General features: G+C 52.0%; 1 protein-coding gene across 2 annotated transcripts in view; it reads right to left on the reverse strand.

Annotated features, from left to right (window-relative positions):
- Window positions 1-20,225, reverse strand: part of EEIG1 (estrogen-induced osteoclastogenesis regulator 1) — a 379,290-nt gene that overhangs the window by 17,203 nt on the left and 341,862 nt on the right. For both annotated transcript variants that reach the window (XM_078646674.1, XM_078646675.1), the window contains one exon: window positions 8,478-8,547. In XM_078646674.1, the coding sequence (XP_078502800.1) occupies window positions 8,478-8,547 (70 nt within the window). The remainder of the gene's footprint in view (window positions 1-8,477; window positions 8,548-20,225) is intronic.

Consider the following 20,225-nt stretch of genomic DNA (forward strand, 5'->3'; position numbering starts at 1 on the left):
CCTTCACTCCTAGAATGCTGTGCCAAGGGAAGAGGGACAGATTCCCTTCACTCCTAGAATGCTGTGCCAAGGGAAGAGGGACAGATTCCCTTCACTCCTAGAATGCTGTGCCAAGGGAAGAGGGGCGGATTCCCTTCACTCCTAGAATGCTGTGCCAAGGGTAGAGGGACAGATTCCCTTCACTCCTAGAATGCTGTGAAGTGAAGAGGGACGGATTCCCTTCACTCCTAGAATGCTGTGAAGTGAAGAGGGACGGATTCCCTTCACTCCTAGAATGCTGTGCCAAGGGAAGAGGGACGGATTCCCTTCACTCCTAGAATGCTGTGCCAAGGGAAGAGGGACGGATTCCCTTCACTCCTAGAATGCTGTGAAGTGAAGAGGGACAGATTCCCTTCACTCCTAGAATGCTGTGCCAAGGGAAGAGGGACAGATTCCCTTCACTCCTAGAATGCTGTGCCAAGGGAAGAGGGACGGATTCCCTTCACTCCTAGAATGCTGTGCCAAGGGAAGAGGGACGGATTCCCTTCACTCCTAGAATGCTGTGAAGAGAAGAGGGACGGATTCCCTTCACTCCTAGAATGCTGTGAAGTGAAGAGGGACAGATTCCCTTCACTCCTAGAATGCTGTGCCAAGGGAAGAGGGACAGATTCCCTTCACTCCTAGAATGCTGTGCCAAGGGAAGAGGGACAGATTCCCTTCACTCCTAGAATGCTGTGCCAAGGGAAGAGGGACGGATTCCCTTCACTCCTAGAATGCTGTGAAGTGAAGAGGGCAGACTCCCTTCACTCCTAGAATGCTGTGCCAAGGGTAGAGGGCAGATTCCCTTCACTCCTAGAATGCTGTGCCAAGGGAAGAGGGACAGATTCCCTTCACTCCTAGAATGCTGTGCCAAGGGAAGAGGGACGGATTCCCTTCACTCCCAGAATGCTGTGCCAAGGGAAGAGGGACGGATTCCCTTCACTCCCAGAATGCTGTGCCAAGGGAAGAGGGGCGGATTCCCTTCACTCCTAGAATGCTGTGCCAAGGGAAGAGGGGCGGATTCCCTTCACTCCTAGAATGCTGTGCCAAGGGAAGAGGGGCAGATTCCCTTCACTCCTAGAATGCTGTGAAGTGAAGAGGGACGGATTCCCTTCACTCCTAGAATGCTGTGCCAAGGGAAGAGGGACGGATTCCCTTCACTCCTAGAATGCTGTGAAGTGAAGAGGGACAGATTCCCTTCACTCCTAGAATGCTGTGCCAAGGGAAGAGGGACAGATTCCCTTCACTCCTAGAATGCTGTGCCAAGGGAAGAGGGACAGATTCCCTTCACTCCTAGAATGCTGTGCCAAGGGAAGAGGGACAGATTCCCTTCACTCCTAGAATGCTGTGCCAAGGGAAGAGGGACGGATTCCCTTCACTCCTAGAATGCTGTGCCAAGGGAAGAGGGACGGATTCCCTTCACTCCTAGAATGCTGTGCCAAGGGAAGAGGGACAGATTCCCTTCACTCCTAGAATGCTGTGCCAAGGGAAGAGGGACAGATTCCCTTCACTCCTAGAATGCTGTGCCAAGGGAAGAGGGACGGATTCCCTTCACTCCTAGAATGCTGTGAAGTGAAGAGGGACAGATTCCCTTCACTCCTAGAATGCTGTGCCAAGGGAAGAGGGACAGATTCCCTTCACTCCTAGAATGCTGTGAAGTGAAGAGGGACGGATTCCCTTCACTCCTAGAATGCTGTGAAGTGAAGAGGGACAGATTCCCTTCACTCCTAGAATGCTGTGCCAAGGGAAGAGGGACAGATTCCCTTCACTCCTAGAATGCTGTGCCAAGGGAAGAGGGACAGATTCCCTTCACTCCTAGAATGCTGTGCCAAGGGTAGAGGGACAGATTCCCTTCACTCCTAGAACGCTGTGCGAAGTGAAGAGGGCCAGATTCCCTTCACTCCTAGAATGCTGTGCCAAGGGAAGAGGGACAGATTCCCTTCACTCCTAGAATGCTGTGCCAAGGGTAGAGGGACAGATTCCCTTCACTCCTAGAATGCTGTGCCAAGGGTAGAGGGCAGATTCCCTTCACTCCTAGAATGCTGTGCCAAGGGAAGAGGGACGGATTCCCTTCACTCCTAGAATGCTGGGCCGAGGGTAGAGGGACGGATTCCCTTCACTCCTAGAATGCTGTGCCAAGGGAAGAGGGGCGGATTCCCTTCACTCCTAGAATGCTGTGCCAAGGGAAGAGGGGCGGATTCCCTTCACTCCTAGAATGCTGTGCCAAGGGAAGAGGGACGGATTCCCTTCACTCCTAGAATGCTGTGCCAAGGGAAGAGGGACAGATTCCCTTCACTCCTAGAATGCTGTGCCAAGGGAAGAGGGACAGATTCCCTTCACTCCTAGAATGCTGTGCCAAGGGAAGAGGGACGGATTCCCTTCACTCCTAGAATGCTGTGAAGTGAAGAGGGACAGATTCCCTTCACTCCTAGAATGCTGTGAAGTGAAGAGGGACGGATTCCCTTCACTCCTAGAATGCTGTGAAGTGAAGAGGGACAGATTCCCTTCACTCCTAGAATGCTGTGCCAAGGGAAGAGGGACAGATTCCCTTCACTCCTAGAATGCTGTGCCAAGGGAAGAGGGACAGATTCCCTTCACTCCTAGAATGCTGTGCCAAGGGTAGAGGGACAGATTCCCTTCACTCCTAGAACGCTGTGCGAAGTGAAGAGGGCCAGATTCCCTTCACTCCTAGAATGCTGTGCCAAGGGAAGAGGGACAGATTCCCTTCACTCCTAGAATGCTGTGCCAAGGGAAGAGGGCCAGATTCCCTTCACTCCTAGAATGCTGTGCCAAGGGAAGAGGGACAGATTCCCTTCACTCCTAGAATGCTGTGCCAAGGGTAGAGGGCAGATTCCCTTCACTCCTAGAATGCTGTGCCAAGGGTAGAGGGGCAGATTCCCTTCACTCCTAGAATGCTGTGCCAAGGGAAGAGGGACAGATTCCCTTCACTCCTAGAATGCTGTGCCAAGGGAAGAGGGACAGATTCCCTTCACTCCTAGAATGCTGTGCCAAGGGAAGAGGGACAGATTCCCTTCACTCCTAGAATGCTGTGCCAAGGGTAGAGGGCAGATTCCCTTCACTCCTAGAATGCTGTGCCAAGGGTAGAGGGGCAGACTCCCTTCACTCCTAGAATGCTGTGCCAAGGGAAGAGGGGCAGATTCCCTTCACTCCTAGAATGCTGTGCCAAGGGTAGAGGGGCAGACTCCCTTCACTCCTAGAATGCTGTGCCAAGGGTAGAGGGGCAGACTCCCTTCACTCCTAGAATGCTGTGCCAAGGGTAGAGGGACGTTTGCTCGATGATCCCAAGAGCGTCGCGTGGCCTTCGCAGCGCTGGTTCTCGAGGAAGCGCAGATTCACTTCAGGCCACCTCCTCATCTGCTGCCCCCCGACCCGCAGTCCTTGCATCTTACCCACTCAAAAGTGGGCAAGAATCAAGGGTCGCCTTCTACCCATAAGAATGAAATGACGACATGGGCACACTTCCAGCAGGGGCAAGCTCCAGCCTGCTTAATCCACTCTTGTCTTCTCCACTTGGCTAACACAGGACTCGAACATTCTTCTATCAGGCTACATTTATCAGACTTTTCTAGTCACAGAGTGCCTCGGCTTTGGAAAGGTTTAGGAAAAGCTTAAGACCGTGTCAGCACCATACTGATCTTTAGACTGCTTTCAGCTCATAGCCTTTCGAATCGAGTGCTTCTTCAGCACTGGTAACTTCATAGATTCACACACAACCTTCCCTCCAGATTTGTGATGCTGCAGGGACCATCGGCTAAAGAGGAGCTCTGGACAATGCGGGTCGGAGCCTTGAGAGTTTATTTATTGACTCATTTATAAGGCGCACAAATCATCCCCAGGGGGGTCTCTTGGCGCCCTATAATTCAAGCTTGTGAATCTACGAAAGATCCCACACTGAAAAGGTGCATTTTGTGGAACACCACATAGAAACTTGTTTCCATTTAAAGAAACCTAGGATCATGCTAACATTATAAAATGAATCCATCTGGACAACTGTAGAATCTCTACACAATCTTGTGAAACCAAAGATGCCAAATTACTTGAATTTAGGAGCCGTGTTTCAGGAAATCCAGTCAGTGCCCCCAAAAGTACTGCTCAGGAAGTGGCTTCATGCCATAAGGAAGAAGCGAGGGGAAAGTAGTCTGAGAAGTTTGGGTCAGAGGTTAGCTGGGTCCATACTGGTAGGTGCCCCACGTCCTTCTATGTAAGCACTAGGGCCGCTATGAAGAGTTGTAGGTTGATTGTTATTGATCAACAAAACGAGTAAGGTTGTGCAGCACATTTATCTGATATCCTCTCCCTGCCTGGGGCACTCACTTCCTCGGGTGCTGGGCCACGGCCGGGATTCTCTCCTCTTCGATTCCCTGCACAGCAGACCTGGTGCACAAACCCTGGTGCGCAGCCGCGGAGAGCTGGTGCACAAACCCTGGTGCGCAGCCGCGGAGAGCCGGTGCGCAAACCCTGGTGCGCAGCCGCGGAGAGCTGGTGCGCAAACCCTGGTGCGCAGCCGCGGAGAGCCGGTGCGCAAACCCTGGTGCGCAGCCGCGGAGAGCTGGTGCGCAAACCCTGGTGCGCAGCTGCAGAGAGCTGGTGCGCAAACCCTGGCGCGCAGCTGCAGAGAGCTGGTGCGCAAACCCTGGTGCGCAGCCGCGGAGAGCTGGTGCGCAAACCCTGGTGCGCAGCCGAGGAGAGCCGGTGCGCAAACCCTGGTGCGCAGCCGAGGAGAGCCGGTGCGCAAACCCTGGTGCGCAGCCGCGGAGAGCTGGTGCTCAAACCCTGGTGCGCAGCCGTGGAGAGCTGGTGCGCAAACCCTGGTGCGCAGCCGCGGAGAGCTGGTGCGCAAACCCTGGTGCGCAGCCGCGGAGAGCTGGTGCGCAAACCCTGGTGCGCAGCCGCGGAGAGCTGGTGCTCAAACCCTGGTGCGCAGCCGCGGAGAGCTGGTGCTCAAACCCTGGTGCGCAGCCGCGGAGAGCTGGTGCTCAAACCCTGGTGCGCAGCCGAGGAGAGCCGGTGCGCAAACCCTGGTGCGCAGCCGCGGAGAGCTGGTGCTCAAACCCTGGTGCGCAGCCGAGGAGAGCCGGTGCGCAAACCCTGGTGCGCAGCCGCGGAGAGCTGGTGCTCAAACCCTGGTGCGCAGCCGAGGAGAGCTGGTGCTCAAACCCTGGTGCGCAGCCGAGGAGAGCCGGTGCGCAAACCCTGGTGCGCAGCCGCGGAGAGCTGGTGCTCATTGTCTACTATGAAATATACACGGCAGCCGCCTTGTATGCACAGTAGGGTCCTTTGATTTTTCGGGGGTGTGCTGTCATGTTGCGGGGCAAAGAGGAGCTGCAACCAGAAAATATAAGTGACCCCTTGTTTCAAGTGGATTCATAATATTTCTGGACATTCCTCATCTTAGGAATGTCCTATCAGGCATCACGGTGGTCAGAAACACGTTCCCCTACAGTAACTCTTATATGCCATTAGGTGGCGCCACACAGCTTCAGCGATGAGTCTGCCCACTGAACATGGCCAGAATGTCGTATAAGAGGCGCCAACCTCTGCTTGGATATCAGTTCCTGCCCTATCTAGGTGTCCGGAGGAGAACCAGAAGGGCATAAAGTTAGTGACAATAACAGCACATAACGCGTTTCGGCACCTCAGGATCTTATACACAGCATCAACGAATCAGCAGAGTGGTGGGGGGGGGGGGATGGACGAGGGCTCAGGAATCTGTCGGCGCATGAGAGATCCACCTCAAATATCATTACAAAAGGTACGTAGATTTGACTTCTGATGGATTCATCTTCCTGCAGATTCCGCATCCTAAGAACGAATCCCAAAGCAATGCCCTCGGTGAGGTAGAGTGAGTAGCGCCTATTCACTAAGGAAGTCAAGCCGCACATCCCTGGAGAAGTACCTGCCACTGCGTGGCTGCGCAACTGCATGCTGGGGTGCCCACCTCAGCATATATCAGCCTCTGGGAAGTCTCGGAGAAGAGCTGCCCAAGCAGCATCGACTCTGGTGGAGTGGGACCAATGCCCTTCAGAAAGTATCTCTCGGACAAGACGTAGGTGATCTTGACACATAGGACGATCCAACGTGCAATGGTGCATTGGGTCGCTGCCACGCGTTCTTGGACGACCAGCCCACAAAGAGACAGTCAAACGCTCTGTCCTGTTGTAGGAAAGTAGGATCTGCTTTCATGGTTACCCCACTTTTTGCTGGTGTCATTATGGTTTTATTTGACTAGTCTGACTGGGATCCTGTTAATCGGGACCCCAGTCACTGCGTAAGTACTCCTGTACATCCACAATTGGCTACTGGTGTACCAGGGGTGTCCCATGACTGGCGCATGTACTGTGCCACCCATCAGAGTCCACTCAAACTATGACAACAGGCCTGCCACTGCAGCCTGGGTGAATTGGTGCATACACCTCTTATGACAGATATACATTTTCTTATATCTGAGGTCACTACACTTAAAAACTATGTCACCCCTACAAACCCCGGAGTCAATTCTTCAGACTTTGTAAGTGCGATGAGCCATTTTAATGCGTATAGTGGACATCAGTCAATACGAGATCTCTAACTATATAGCGGCTGCACCAACCCGGACATGTTTAGTATCAAACATATTGTAATCATACCCCAACACCAATACCAGTGTTCGAAGTACGATCCCATGTACTGGGGTCTCCCTTGGGGTACCCCACTGTACTGCCGGTGATAGCCTTTCAGCTGGTGCCGCTGCCGACCACAGACACGATTCTGCCCCCCTGCTGCTGAACCGAGCTCGAGCAGGGGAAGGAAGAACAATCGTTTTCCTGTCACAAGGAGGTGTGATCACGTCCCAGACAGGACCTGGTGTACTGGGCTCGGGTGGGGGCGCTCGCCAGCGCCACCGGACTGATTTGAAGGGCACATTTGGTGCCCTTCGTGCATACTCCAGTTTGAGTCCGTTCAGGGAGACCGTCACTCCCGCTCTGGCACAAAATTGGACAAAGGACATGGGAGTATCCTTCCCTCTGTCCAGCCTCTCCTCTCGGAGGGTCCCCTGAGTTGTCCTAACCCCCTTCCTAGGGTATTAAAGGGATTACATGTGGGTGGATCCTCAGATGTGTTGTGGGACAAGACTCAAGCCTGAAACCGCGTCCCTCTTCGACCGTCTAGGCTCTCGGACTTCGCAGATCTTTGCCTGGAGCCGACACTGCATCACGGCAGACTCCCGCTGCTCCTGGTCTCGCTGTTCTCCAAGTCCTCTTCATCATCTGTGTCTGTTCTTCTTCCAAGATCTTCCCCAGACCTGTGGGAATCAAGGACATCTGAAGTAATCTCTCTTGAAGTGATGGAGTCACTCCCCTGCATCTGCAGGCACCACAACGAAGCTGACCGGTGCTGCTCCTGACGTCTCACGGACTTCGAAAGGTTCAGCAACACAGGTGGTGGTTCTGGAACTCCCTCGACGCCTGACCTGTCCTCTCTGCAATTTTGAGGTCAGTATACCTCGGCGGAACTGCTGGGACTAAAACTCTGTGCACCGCGATGACTTGCTCAAGGCTTGTTGGCTCTGCACTCCAGAGATATTCGGGCCACAAGAAGCTCCAGCCTTCAGCATCTCTTCCTGCCAAGTACAGCATCCGCACCACATCCTCTGCACCGTGGGCCTTCCTTCTTGGTGAGCAGCTCAAGGTCCTCTTGTGACTCCTGTGCCTTCAGCCTGTGGGTCCTCTGGAGGGTCTTCTCCTGCTCCTGTGCCTCCAGCCTGTGGGTCCTCTGGAGGGTCTTCTCCTGCTCCTGTGCCTTCAGCCTGTGGGTCCTCTGGAGGGTCTGCGCCTGCTTCAGTGCGCTCCCCTGCTTGCTCGGGCCCGCCCTGACTCTTCTGCTCATGGTGAGTCCTTTGGACCTTGCAGGTCCCAACGTTGCTGCTTCTTTGCTTTCCACGCCTTTTGCAGCTGCCAAGGCTTGTTGGTGCTCCCACCGGACACCGACCTCATGGTTCTCAACTTCCGACGTCAGACAGCTCGTGTACAGCTCCTGGTCTTCCTCATCGTCACCTATTGGCAACGCCAGTGCTTGTTATACATAACCTTGTGTGGAGTTTCCTTTGTGGTGGGCCTTGGGTGTTGTTGCTTAACTTTTAAAGCCTCCGGGATTAACCTTACTGCTCGTGTCACGTTACCAAGGGGGTGAGCAAGGGTTATTTTGGCGTGTGACTCCCTTGCCCTGACGTAGAGTGGTGGTCTCTGCCTGGTTTTGGCGCAAGCCTTTGCCAACCAGAGATCCCATTTCTAACAGTCCTAAATTAGGATTTTGTTTTAAGTTAAACTTAAGACAAACTTAAGACAAAATCCTAACGTAGGACAAACTCCTAATTTAGGACAAACTCCTAACTTAGGACACAATCAGCTCTCCCTCCCTTACCCACCATTACGAAGAAACAAATTCCTTTAAAGTTTTACCTGTTCGCCAGCTGCGTCCCGCTGAGGGTGGTGGTTCCGTCCCTGCTTACAAAGAGTCGCAAGTTACTATCTGCAAAGGAAGAGAGAGGTGAGTGAGGCCAGAAACAAGCTGCAGGTGACAAGGTGCTGTAGATGGGAGTGTCTTTGGTTTCAGAAGCACCAGACTCAGAAAGAGCGGCCTGTGTCCCTCTCAGACTGCAGTGTGAATGGCAGTGCTTCACTGCTGTGCCTGGCGCTCTCGTGCTACACTGCATCTGGCCCTATCAGACCACGCAGCACCTGGGTGACTTAGACAGCACTGTACCCAGCGCTCTCATAAAACACTGCACCTAGCGCTCTCATAAAGTACTGCACCTAGCACTCTCAAAGTACTGCAACTAGCGCTCTCATAAAGCACTGCACCTAGCACTCTCAAAGTACTGCAACTAGCGCTCTCATAAAGCACTGCACCTAGCGCTCTCATAAAGCACTGCACCTAGAACTCTCATAAAGCACTGCACCTAGAACTCTCATAAAGCACTGCACCTAGCACTCAAAGTACTGCAACTAGCGCTCTCATAAATCACTGCACCTAGCGCTCTCATAAATCACTGCACCCAGCGCTCATAAAGCACTGCACCTAGTGCTCTCATAAATCACTGCACCTAGCGCTCTCATAAAGCACTGCACCTAAAGCTCTCATAAAGCACTGCACCAAGAGCTCTCATAAAGCACTGCACCCAGCGCTCTCATAAAGCACTGCACCCAGCGCTCTCAAAGCACTGCACCTAGCGCTCTCATGAAGCACTGCACCTATCGCTCTCATAAAGCACTGCACCTAGCGCTCTCATAAAGCACTGCACCTAGAGCTCTCATAAAGCACTGCACCTATCGCTCTCATAAAGCACTGCACCCAGCGCTCTCATAAAGCACTGCACCTAGAGCTCTCATAAAGCACTGCACCTATCGCTCTCATAAAGCACTGCACCTAGCGCTCTCATAAAGCACTGCACCTAGTGCTCTCATAAATCACTGCACCTAGCGCTCTCATAAAGCACTGCACCTAAAGCTCTCATAAAGCACTGCACCAAGAGCTCTCATAAAGCACTGCACCCAGCGCTCTCATAAAGCACTGCACCCAGCGCTCTCAAAGCACTGCACCTAGCGCTCTCATGAAGCACTGCACCTATCGCTCTCATAAAGCACTGCACCTAGCGCTCTCATAAAGCACTGCACCTAGAGCTCTCATAAAGCACTGCACCTATCGCTCTCATAAAGCACTGCACCCAGCGCTCTCATAAAGCACTGCACCAAGCGCTCTAATAAAGCACTGCACCCATCGCTCTCATAAAGCACTGCACCTAGAGCTCTCATAAAGCATTGCCCCGAGCGCTCTCAACGCACTGCACCTAGCGCTCTCATAAAGCACTGCACCTAGCGTTCTCAAAGCACTGCACCTAGCGCTCTCATAAAGCACTGCACCTAGCGCTCTCATAAAGCACTGCGCCAAGAGCTCTCATACAGCACTGCACCTAGAGCTCTCATAAAGCACTGCACCTATCGCTCTCATGAAGCACTGCACCCAGCGCTCTCATAGCACTGAACCTAGCGCTCTAATAAAGCACTGCACCTAGAGCTCTAATAAAGCACTGCACCTATCGCTCTCATGAAGCACTGCACCTAGCGCTCTCATAAAGCACTGCACCAAGAGCTCTCATAAAGCACTGCACCTATCGCTCTCATAAAGCACTGCACCCAGCGCTCTCATAAAGCACTGCACCTAGAGCTCTAATAAAGCACTGCACCTAGAGCTCTAATAAAGCACTGCACCTAGAGCTCTCATAAAGCACTGCACCTAGAACTCTCATAAAGCACTGCACCTAGCGCTCTCATAAAGCACTGCACCTAGCGCTCTCATAAAGCACTGCACCTAGCGCTCCCATGAAGCACTGCACCTAGAGCTCTCATAAAGCACTGCACCTAGAACTCTCATAAAGCACTGCACCAAGAGCTCTCATAAAGCACTGCACCTAGCGCTCTCAAAGCACTGCACCAAGAGCTCTCATAAAGCACTGCACTTGGCGCTCTCAAAGCACTGCACCTAGAACGCTCATAAAGCACTGCACCTAGCGCTCTCATAAAGCACTGCACCAAGAGCTCTCATAAAGCACTGCACCTAGAGCTCTCAAAGCACTGCACCCAGCGCTCTCATAAAGCACTGCACCCAGCGCTCTCATAAAGCACTGCACCCAGCGCTCTCATAAAGCACGGCACCTAGCGCTCTCATAAAGCACTGCACCAAGAGCTCTCATAAAGCACTGCACCTAGAGCTCTCAAAGCACTGCACCTAGAACTCTCATAAAGCACTGCACCTAGCGCTCTCATAAAGCACTGCACCTAGCGCTCTCATAAAGCACTGCACCAAGAGCTCTCATAAAGCACTGCACCTAGAGCTCTCATAAAGCACTGCACCTATCGCTCTCATAAAGCACTGCACCTATCGCTCTCATAAAGCACTGCACCTAGCGCTCTCAAAGCACTGCACCTAGAGCTCTCAAAGCACTGCACCTAGCGCTCTCATAAAGCACTGCACCTAGCGCTCTCAAAGCACTGCACCTATCGCTCTCATAAAGCACTGCACCAAGAGCTCTCATAAAGCACTGCACCTATCGCTCTCATAAAGCACTGCACCCAGCGCTCTCATAAAGCACTGCACCCAGCGCTCTAATAAAGCACTTCACCCATCGCTCTCATAAAGCACTGCACCTAGCCCTCTCATAAAGCACTGCCCCTAGCGCTCTCAAAGCACTGCACCTAGCGCTCTCAAAGCACTGCACCTAGCGTTCTCATAAAGCACTGCACCTAGCGCTCTCATAAAGCACTGCGCCAAGAGCTCTCATACAGCACTGCACCTAGCGCTCTCATAGCACTGCACCTAGCGCTCTAATAAAGCACTGCACCTAGAGCTCTAATAAAGCACTGCACCTATCGCTCTCATGAAGCACTGCACCTAGCGCTCTCATAAAGCACTGCACCAACAGCTCTCATAAAGCACTGCACCTATCGCTCTCATAAAGCACTGCACCCAGCGCTCTCATAAAGCACTGCACCTAGCGCTCTCATAAAGCACTGCACCTATCACTCTCATAAAGCACTGCACCTAGCGCACTCATAAAGCACTGCACCCAGCGCTCTCATAAAGCACTGCACCCAGCGCTCTCATAAAGCACTGCACCCATAGCTCTCATAAAGCACTGCACCTAGCGCTCTCATAAAGCACTGCACCTAGCGCTCTCATAAAGCACTGCGCCTAGAGCTCTTGTAAAGGACTGCATCTAGAGCTCTCATAAAGCACTGCACCTAGCGCTCTCATAAAGCACTGCACCTAGAGCTCTAATACAGCACTGCACCTAGCGCTCTCATAAAGCACTGCACCTAGCGCTCTCATAAAGCACTGCACCTAGCGCTCTCATAAAGCACTGCACCTAGAGCTCTAATAAAGCACTGCACCTAGCGCTCTCATAAAGCACTGCACCTAGAGCTCTCATAAAGCACTGCACCTAGAACTCTCATAAAGCACTGCACCTAGTGCTCTCAAAGCACTGCACCTAGTGCTCTCATAGCACTGCACCTAGTGCTCTCATAGCACTGCACCTAGTGCTCTCATAAAAGACTGCATCTAGAGCTCTCATAAAGAACTGCACCTAGCGATCTCATAAAGCACTGCACCTAGCGCTCTCATAAAGCACTGCACCTAGAGCTCTCATAAAGCACTGCACCTAGAACTCTCATAAAGCACTGCACCTAGTGCTCTCAAAGCACTGCACCTAGTGCTCTCATAGCACTGCACCTAGTGCTCTCATAGCACTGCACCTAGTGCTCTCATAAAAGACTGCATCTAGAGCTCTCATAAAGAACTGCACCTAGCGATCTCATAAAGCACTGCACCTAGCGCTCTCATAAAGCACTGCACCTAGCGCTCTCATAAAGGACTGCATCTAGAGCTCTCATAAAGAACTGCACCTAGCGCTCTCATAAAGCACTGCACCTAGCGATCTCATAAAGCACTGCACCTAGCGCTCTCATAAAGCACTGCACCTAGCGCTCTCATAAAGCACTGCACCTAGCGCTCTCATAAAGCACTGCACCTAGAGCTCTAATAAAGCACTGCACCGAGCGCTCTCATAAAGCACTGCACCTAGAGCTCTCATAAAGCACTGCACCTAGAACTCTCATAAAGCACTGCACCTAGCGCTCTCATAAAGCACTGCACCTAGCGCTCTCATAGCACTGCACCTAGCGCTCTCATAAAGCACTGCACCTAGCGCTCTCATAAAGCACTGCATCTAGAGCTCTCATCAAGAACTGCACCACGAGCTCTCATAAAGCACTGCACCTAGCGCTCTCATAAAGCACTGCACCTAGCGCTCTCATAAAGCACTGCACCTAGCGCTCTCATAAAGCACTGCATCTAGAGCTCTCATCAAGAACTGCACCACGAGCTCTCATAAAGCACTGCACCTAGCGCTCTCATAAAGCACTGCACCTAGAGCTCTCATAAAGCACTGCACCTAGCGCTCTCATAAAGCACTGCACCTAGCGCTCTCATAAAGCACTGCACCTATCGCTCTCATAAAGCACTGCACCTAGCGCTCTCATAACGCACTGCACCTAGCGCTCTCATAAAGCACTGCACCCAGAGCTCTCAAAGCACTGCACCTAGAGCTCTCATAAAGCACTGCACCTAGCGCTCTCATAAAGCACTGCACCTAGCGCTCTCATAAAGCACTGCACCTAGCGCTCTCATAGCACTGCATCTAGCGCTCTCATAAAGCACTGCACCTAGAACTTTCATGAAGCACTGCACCTAGCGCTCTCAAAAGAACTGGCCCTAGCGCTCTCAAAGCACTGCACCTAGCGCTCTCATAAAGGACTGCACCTAGAACTCTCATAAAGCACTGCACCTAGCGTGCTCATAAAGCACTGCACCAAGAGCGCTCATAAAGCACTGCACCTAGCGCTCTCAAAGCACTGCACCTATCGCTCTCATAAAGCACTGCACCCAGCGCTCTCATAAAGCACTGCACCTAGAGCTCTCATAAAGCACTGCACCTAGAGCTCTCAAAGCACTGCACCTAGCGCTCTCATAAAGCACTGCACCCAGCGCTCTCATAAAGCACTGCACCCAGCGCTCTCATAAAGCACTGCACCTAGCGCTCTCATAAAGCACTGCACCCAGCGCTCTCATAAAGCACTGCACCCAGAGCTCTCATAAAGCACTGCACCCAGCGCTCTCATAAAGCACTGCACCCAGCGCTCTCATAAAGCACTGCACCTATCGCTCTCATAAAGCACTGCACCTAGCGCTCTCATAAAGCACTGCACCTAGCGCTCTCATAAAGCACTGCACCTAGCGCTCTCATAAAGCACTGCACCCAGCGCTCTCATAAAGCACTGCACCCAGCGCTCTCATAAAGCACTGCACCAAGAGCTCTCATAAAGCACTGCACCTATCGCTCTCAAAGCACTGCACCTAGCGCTCTCATAAAGCACTGCACCTAGAAATCTCATAAAGCACTGCACCAAGAGCTCTCATAAAGCACTGCACCTAGAGCTCTCATAAAGCACTGCACCTATCGCTCTCAAAGCACTGCACCTAGCGCTCTCAAAGCACTGCACCTTGCGCTCTCATAAAGCACTGCACCCAGCGCTCTCATAAAGCACTGCACCCAGCGCTCTCATAAAGCACTGCACCCAGAGCTCTCATAAAGCACTGCACCTAGCGCTCTCATAAAGCACTGCACCTAGAGCTCTCATAAAGCACTGCACCTAGCGCTCTCATAAAGCACTGCACCCAGCGCTCTCATAAAGCACTGCACCAAGAGCTCTCATAATGTACTGCACCTATCGCTCTCAAAGCACTGCACCTAGCGCTCTCAAAGCACTGCACCCAGCGCTCTCATAAAGCACTGCACCCAGCGCTCTCATAAAGCACTGCACCCAGCGCTCTCATAAAGCACTGCACCCAGAGCTCTCATAAAGCACTGCACCTAGCGCTCTCATAAAGCACTGCACCTATCGCTCTCATAAAGCACTGCACCTAGCGCTCTCATAAAGCACTGCACCTAGCGCTCTCATAAAGCACTGCACCTAGCGCTCTCATAAAGCACTGCACCCAGCGCTCTCATAAAGCACTGCACCCAGCGCTCTCATAAAGCACTGCACCAGGAGCTCTCATAAAGCACTGCACCTATCGCTCTCAAAGCACTGCACCTAGCGCTCTCATAAAGCACTGCACCTAGAACTCTCATAAAGCACTGCACCAAGAGCTCTCATAAAGCACTGCACCTAGAGCTCTCATAAAGCACTGCACCAAGAGCTCTCATAAAGCACTGCACCAAGAGCTCTCATAAAGCACTGCACCTATCGCTCTCAAAGCACTGCACCTAGCGCTCTCATAAAGCACTGCACCTAGAACTCTCATAAAGCACTGCACCAAGAGCTCTCATAAAGCACTGCACCTAGCGCTCTCATAAAGCACTGCACCTATCGCTCTCATAAAGCACTGCACCTAGCGCTCTCATAAAGCACTGCACCTAGCGCTCTCATAAAGCACTGCACCCAGCGCTCTCATAAAGCACTGCACCCAGCGCTCTCATAAAGCACTGCACCAAGAGCTCTCATAAAGCACTGCACCTATCGCTCTCAAAGCACTGCACCTAGCGCTCTCATAAAGCACTGCACCTAGAACTCTCATAAAGCACTGCACCAAGAGCTCTCATAAAGCACTGCACCTAGCGCTCTCATAAAGCACTGCACCTAGCGCTCTCATAAAGCACTGCACCCAGAGCTCCCATAAAGCACTGCACCTAGCGCTCTCATAAAGCACTGCACCTAGCGCTCTCATAAAGCACTGCACCTATCGCTCCCATAAAGCACTGCACCTAGCGCTCTCAAAGCACTGCACCTAGCGCTCTCATAAAGCACTGCACCTAGCGCTCTCAAAGCACTGCACCTAGCGCTCTCATAAAGCACTTCACCTAGCGCTCTCATAAAGCACTGCACCTAGCGCTCTCATAAAGCACTGCACCTAGCGCTCTCATAAAGCACTGCACCTAGAGCTCTCATAAAGCACTGCACCAAGAGCTCTCATAAAGCACTGCACCAAGAGCTCTCATAAAGCACTGCACCAAGAGCTCTCGTAAAGCACTGCACCCAGCGCTCTCGTAAAGCACTGCACCTATCGCTCTCATAAAGCACTGCACCAAGAGCTCTCATAAAGCACTGCACCAAGAGCTCTCATAAAGCACTGCACCTAGAGCTCTCATAAAGGACTGCACCTAGAGCTCTCATAAAGCACTGCACCTAGCGCTCTCATAAAGCACTGCACCTAGAGCTCTCATAAAGCACTGCATCTAGCGCTCTCATAAAGCACTGCACCTAGAGCTCCCATAAAGCACTGCACCAAGAGCTCTCAAAGCACTGCACCTAGCGTTCTCAAAGCACTGCACCTAGAGCTCTCATAAAGCACTGCACCTAGAGCTCTCATAAAGCACTGCACCTAGAGCTCTCATAAAGCACTGCACCTAGCGCTCTCAAAGCACTGCACCTAGCGCTCTCATAAAGCACTGCACCAAGAGCTCTCAAAGCACTGCACCTAGAGCTCTCATAAAGCACTGCACCAAGAGCTCTCATAAAGCACTGCACCTAGAGCTCTCATAAAGCCCTGCACCTAGCGCTCTCATAAAGCACTGCACCTAGAGCTCTCATAAAGCACTGCACCTAGAGCTCTCATAAAGCACTGCACCTAGAGCTCTCATAAAGCACTGCACCAAGAGCTCTCATAAAGCACTGCACCTAGCGTTCTCAAAGCACTGCACCTAGCGCTCTCATAAAGCACTGCACCTAGAACTCTCATAAAGCACTGCACCAAGAGCTCTCAAAGCACTGCACCTAGAGCTCTCATAAAGCACTGCACCTAGAGCTCTCATAAAGCACTGCACCTAGCGCTCTCATAAAGCACTGCACCTAGCGCTCTCATAAAGCACTGCACCAAGAGCTCTCATAAAGCACTGCACCTAGCGTTCTCAAAGCACTGCACCAAGAGCTCTCAAAGCACTGCACCTAGAGCTCTCATAAAGCACTGCACCTAGTGCTCTCATAAAGCACTGCACCTAGAGCTCTCATAAAGCACTGCACCTAGCGCTCTCATAAAGCACTGCACCTAGCGCTCTCATAAAGCACTGCACCTAGCGCTCTCAAAGCACTGCACCAAGAGCTCTCAAAGCACTGCACCAAGAGCTCTCAAAGCACTGCACCTAGAGCTCTCATAAAGCACTGCACCTAGAGCTCTCATAAAGCACTGCACCTAGCGCTCTCATAAAGCACTGCACCTAGCGCTCTCATAAAGCACTGCACCTATCGCTCTCATAGCACTGCACCTATCGCTCTCATAAAGCACTGCACCTAGCGCTCTCAAAGCACTGCACCTAGCGCTCTCATAAAGCACTGCACCTAGCGCTCTCATAAAGCACTGCACCTAGCGCTCTCATAAAGCACTGCACCTAGAGCTCTCAAAGCACTGCACCAAGAGCTCTCATAAAGCACTGCACCTAGAGCTCTCATAAAGCACTGCACCAAGAGCTCTCATAAAGCACTGCACCAAGAGCTCTCATAAAGCACTGCACCAAGAGCTCTCATAAAGAACTGCACCTAGCGCTCTCATAAAGCACTGCACCTATCGCTCTCATAAAGCACTGCACCTAGCGCTCTCATAAAGCACTGCACCTATCGCTCTCATAAAGCACTGCACCTAGCGCTCTCATAAAGCACTGCACCTAGCGCTCTCATAAAGCACTGCACCTAGAGCTCTCATAAAGCACTGCACCTAGCGCTCTCATAAAGCACTGCACCTATCGCTCTCATAAAGCACTGCATCTAGCGCTCTCATAAAGCACTGCACCTAGAGCTCCCATAAAGCACTGCACCAAGAGCTCTCAAAGCACTGCACCAAGAGCTCTCAAAGCACTGCACCTAGCGTTCTCAAAGCACTGCACCTAGAGCTCTCATAAAGCACTGCACCTAGAGCTCTCAAAGCACTGCACCTAGCGCTCTCATAAAGCACTGCACCTAGCGCTCTCATAAAGCACTGCACCAAGAGCTCTCAAAGCACAGCACCTAGCACTCTCATAAAGCACTGCACCGAGAGCTCTCATAAAGCACTGCACCTAGCGTTCTCAAAGCACTGCACCTAGCGCTCTCATAAAGCACTGCACCTAGAGCTCTCATAAAGCACTGCACCCAGCGCTCTCATAAAGCACTGCACCCAGCGCTCTCATAAAGCACTGCACCCAGCGCTCTCATAAAGCACTGCACCTAGAACTCTCATAAAGCACTGCACCTATCGCTCTCATGAAGCACTGCACCCAGCGCTCTCATAAAGCACTGCACCTAGCGCTCTCATAAAGCACTGCACCTAGAACTCTCATAAAGCACTGCACCTATAGCTCTCATAAAGCACTGCACCTAGAGCTCTCATAAAGCACTGCATCTAGCGCGCTCATAAAGCACTGCACCTAGAGCTCTCATAAAGCACTGCACCCAGCGCTCTCATAAAGCACTGCACCCAGCGCTCTCATAAAGCACTGCACCTAGCGCTCTCATAAAGCACTGCACCTAGAACTCTCATAAAGCACTGCACCTATCGCTCTCATGAAGCACTGCACCCAGCGCTCTCATAAAGCACTGCACCTAGCGCTCTCATAAAGCACTGCACCTAGAACTCTCATAAAGCACTGCACCTATCGCTCTCATAAAGCACTGCACCAAGAGCTCTCATAAAGCACTGCACCTAGCGCTCTCATAAAGCACTGCACCTAGAGCTCTCATAAAGCACTGCATCTAGCGCTCTCATAAAGCACTGCACCTAGAGCTCTCATAAAGCACTGCACCAAGAGCTCTCATAAAGCACTGCACCTAGCGTTCTCAAAGCACTGCACCTAGCGCTCTCATAAAGCACTGCACCTAGAACTCTCATAAAGCAATGCACCAAGAGCTCTCAAAGCACTGCACCTAGAGCTCTCATAAAGCACTGCACCTAGAGCTCTCATAAAGCACTGCACCTAGCGCTCTCATAAAGCACTGCACCTAGCGCTCTCATAAAGCACTGCACCAAGAGCTCTCATAAAGCACTGCACCTAGCGTTCTCAAAGCACTGCACCAAGAGCTCTCAAAGCACTGCACCTAGCGCTCTCATAAAGCACTGCACCTAGCGCTCTCATAAAGCCCTGCACCTAGCGCTCTCATAAAGCCCTGCACCTAGCGCTCTCATAAAGCACTGCACCTAGCGCTCTCATAAAGCACTGCACCTAGCGCTCTCAAAGCACTGCACCAAGAGCTCTCAAAGCACTGCACCAAGAGCTTTCAAAGCACTGCACCTAGAGCTCTCATAAAGCACTGCACCTAGAGCTCTCATAAAGCACTGCACCTAGCGCTCTCATAAAGCACTGCACCTAGCGCTCTCATAAAGCACTGCACCAAGAGCTCTCATAAAGCACTGCACCTAGCGTTCTCATAAAGCACTGCACCTATCGCTCTCAAAGCACTGCACCAAGAGCTCTCAAAGCACTGCACCTAGAGCTCTCATAAAGCACTGCACCTAGAGCTCTCATAAAGCACTGCACCTAGCGCTCTCATAAAGCACTGCACCTAGCGCTCTCATAAAGCACTGCACCTAGCGCTCTCATAAAGCACTGCACCTAGAGCTCTCAAAGCACTGCACCAAAGGCTCTCATAAAGCACTGCACCAAGAGCTCTCATAAAGCACTGCACCTAGAGCTCTCATAAAGCACTGCACCAAGAGCTCTCATAAAGCACTGCACCAAGAGCTCTCATAAAGAACTGCACCTAGCGCTCTCATAAAGCACTGCACCCAGAGCTCTCATAAAGCACTGCACCTAGCGCTCTCATAAAGCACTGCACCTATCGCTCTCATAAAGCACTGCACCTAGCGCTCTCATAAAGCACTGCACCTAGCGCTCTCATAAAGCACTGCACCCAGCGCTCTCATAAAGCACTGCACCCAGCGCTCTCATAAAGCACTGCACCAAGAGCTCTCATAAAGCACTGCACCTATCGCTCTCAAAGCACTGCACCCAGCGCTCATAAAGCACTGCACCTAGCGCTCTCATAAAGCACTGCACCTAGAACTCTCATAAAGCACTGCACCAAGAGCTCTCATAAAGCACTGCACCTAGAGCTCTCATAAAGCACTGCACCTAGCGCTCTCACAGCACTGCACCTAGCGCTCTCATAAAGCACTGCACCTAGAACTCTCATAAAGCACTGCACCAAGAGCTCTCATAAAGCACTGCACCTAGCGCTCTCATAAAGCACTGCACCTAGCGCTCTCATAAAGCACTGCACCCAGAGCTCTCATAAAGCACTGCACCTAGCGCTCTCATAAAGCACTGCACCTATCGCTCTCATAAAGCACTGCACCTAGCGCTCTCATAAAGCACTGCACCTAGCGCTCTCATAAAGCACTGCACCCAGAGCTCTCATAAAGCACTGCACCTAGCGCTCTCATAAAGCACTGCACCTATCGCTCTCATAAAGCACTGCACCTATCGCTCCCATAAAGCACTGCACCTAGCGCTCTCAAAGCACTGCACCTAGCGCTCTCATAAAGCACTTCACCTAGCGCTCTCATAAAGCACTGCACCTAGCGCTCTCATAAAGCACTGCACCTAGCGCTCTCATAAAGCACTG

Source organism: Lissotriton helveticus, chromosome 5_2 (genome assembly GCF_964261635.1).
Source record: "Lissotriton helveticus chromosome 5_2, aLisHel1.1, whole genome shotgun sequence".
Lineage (NCBI taxonomy): Eukaryota > Metazoa > Chordata > Amphibia > Caudata > Salamandridae > Lissotriton > Lissotriton helveticus.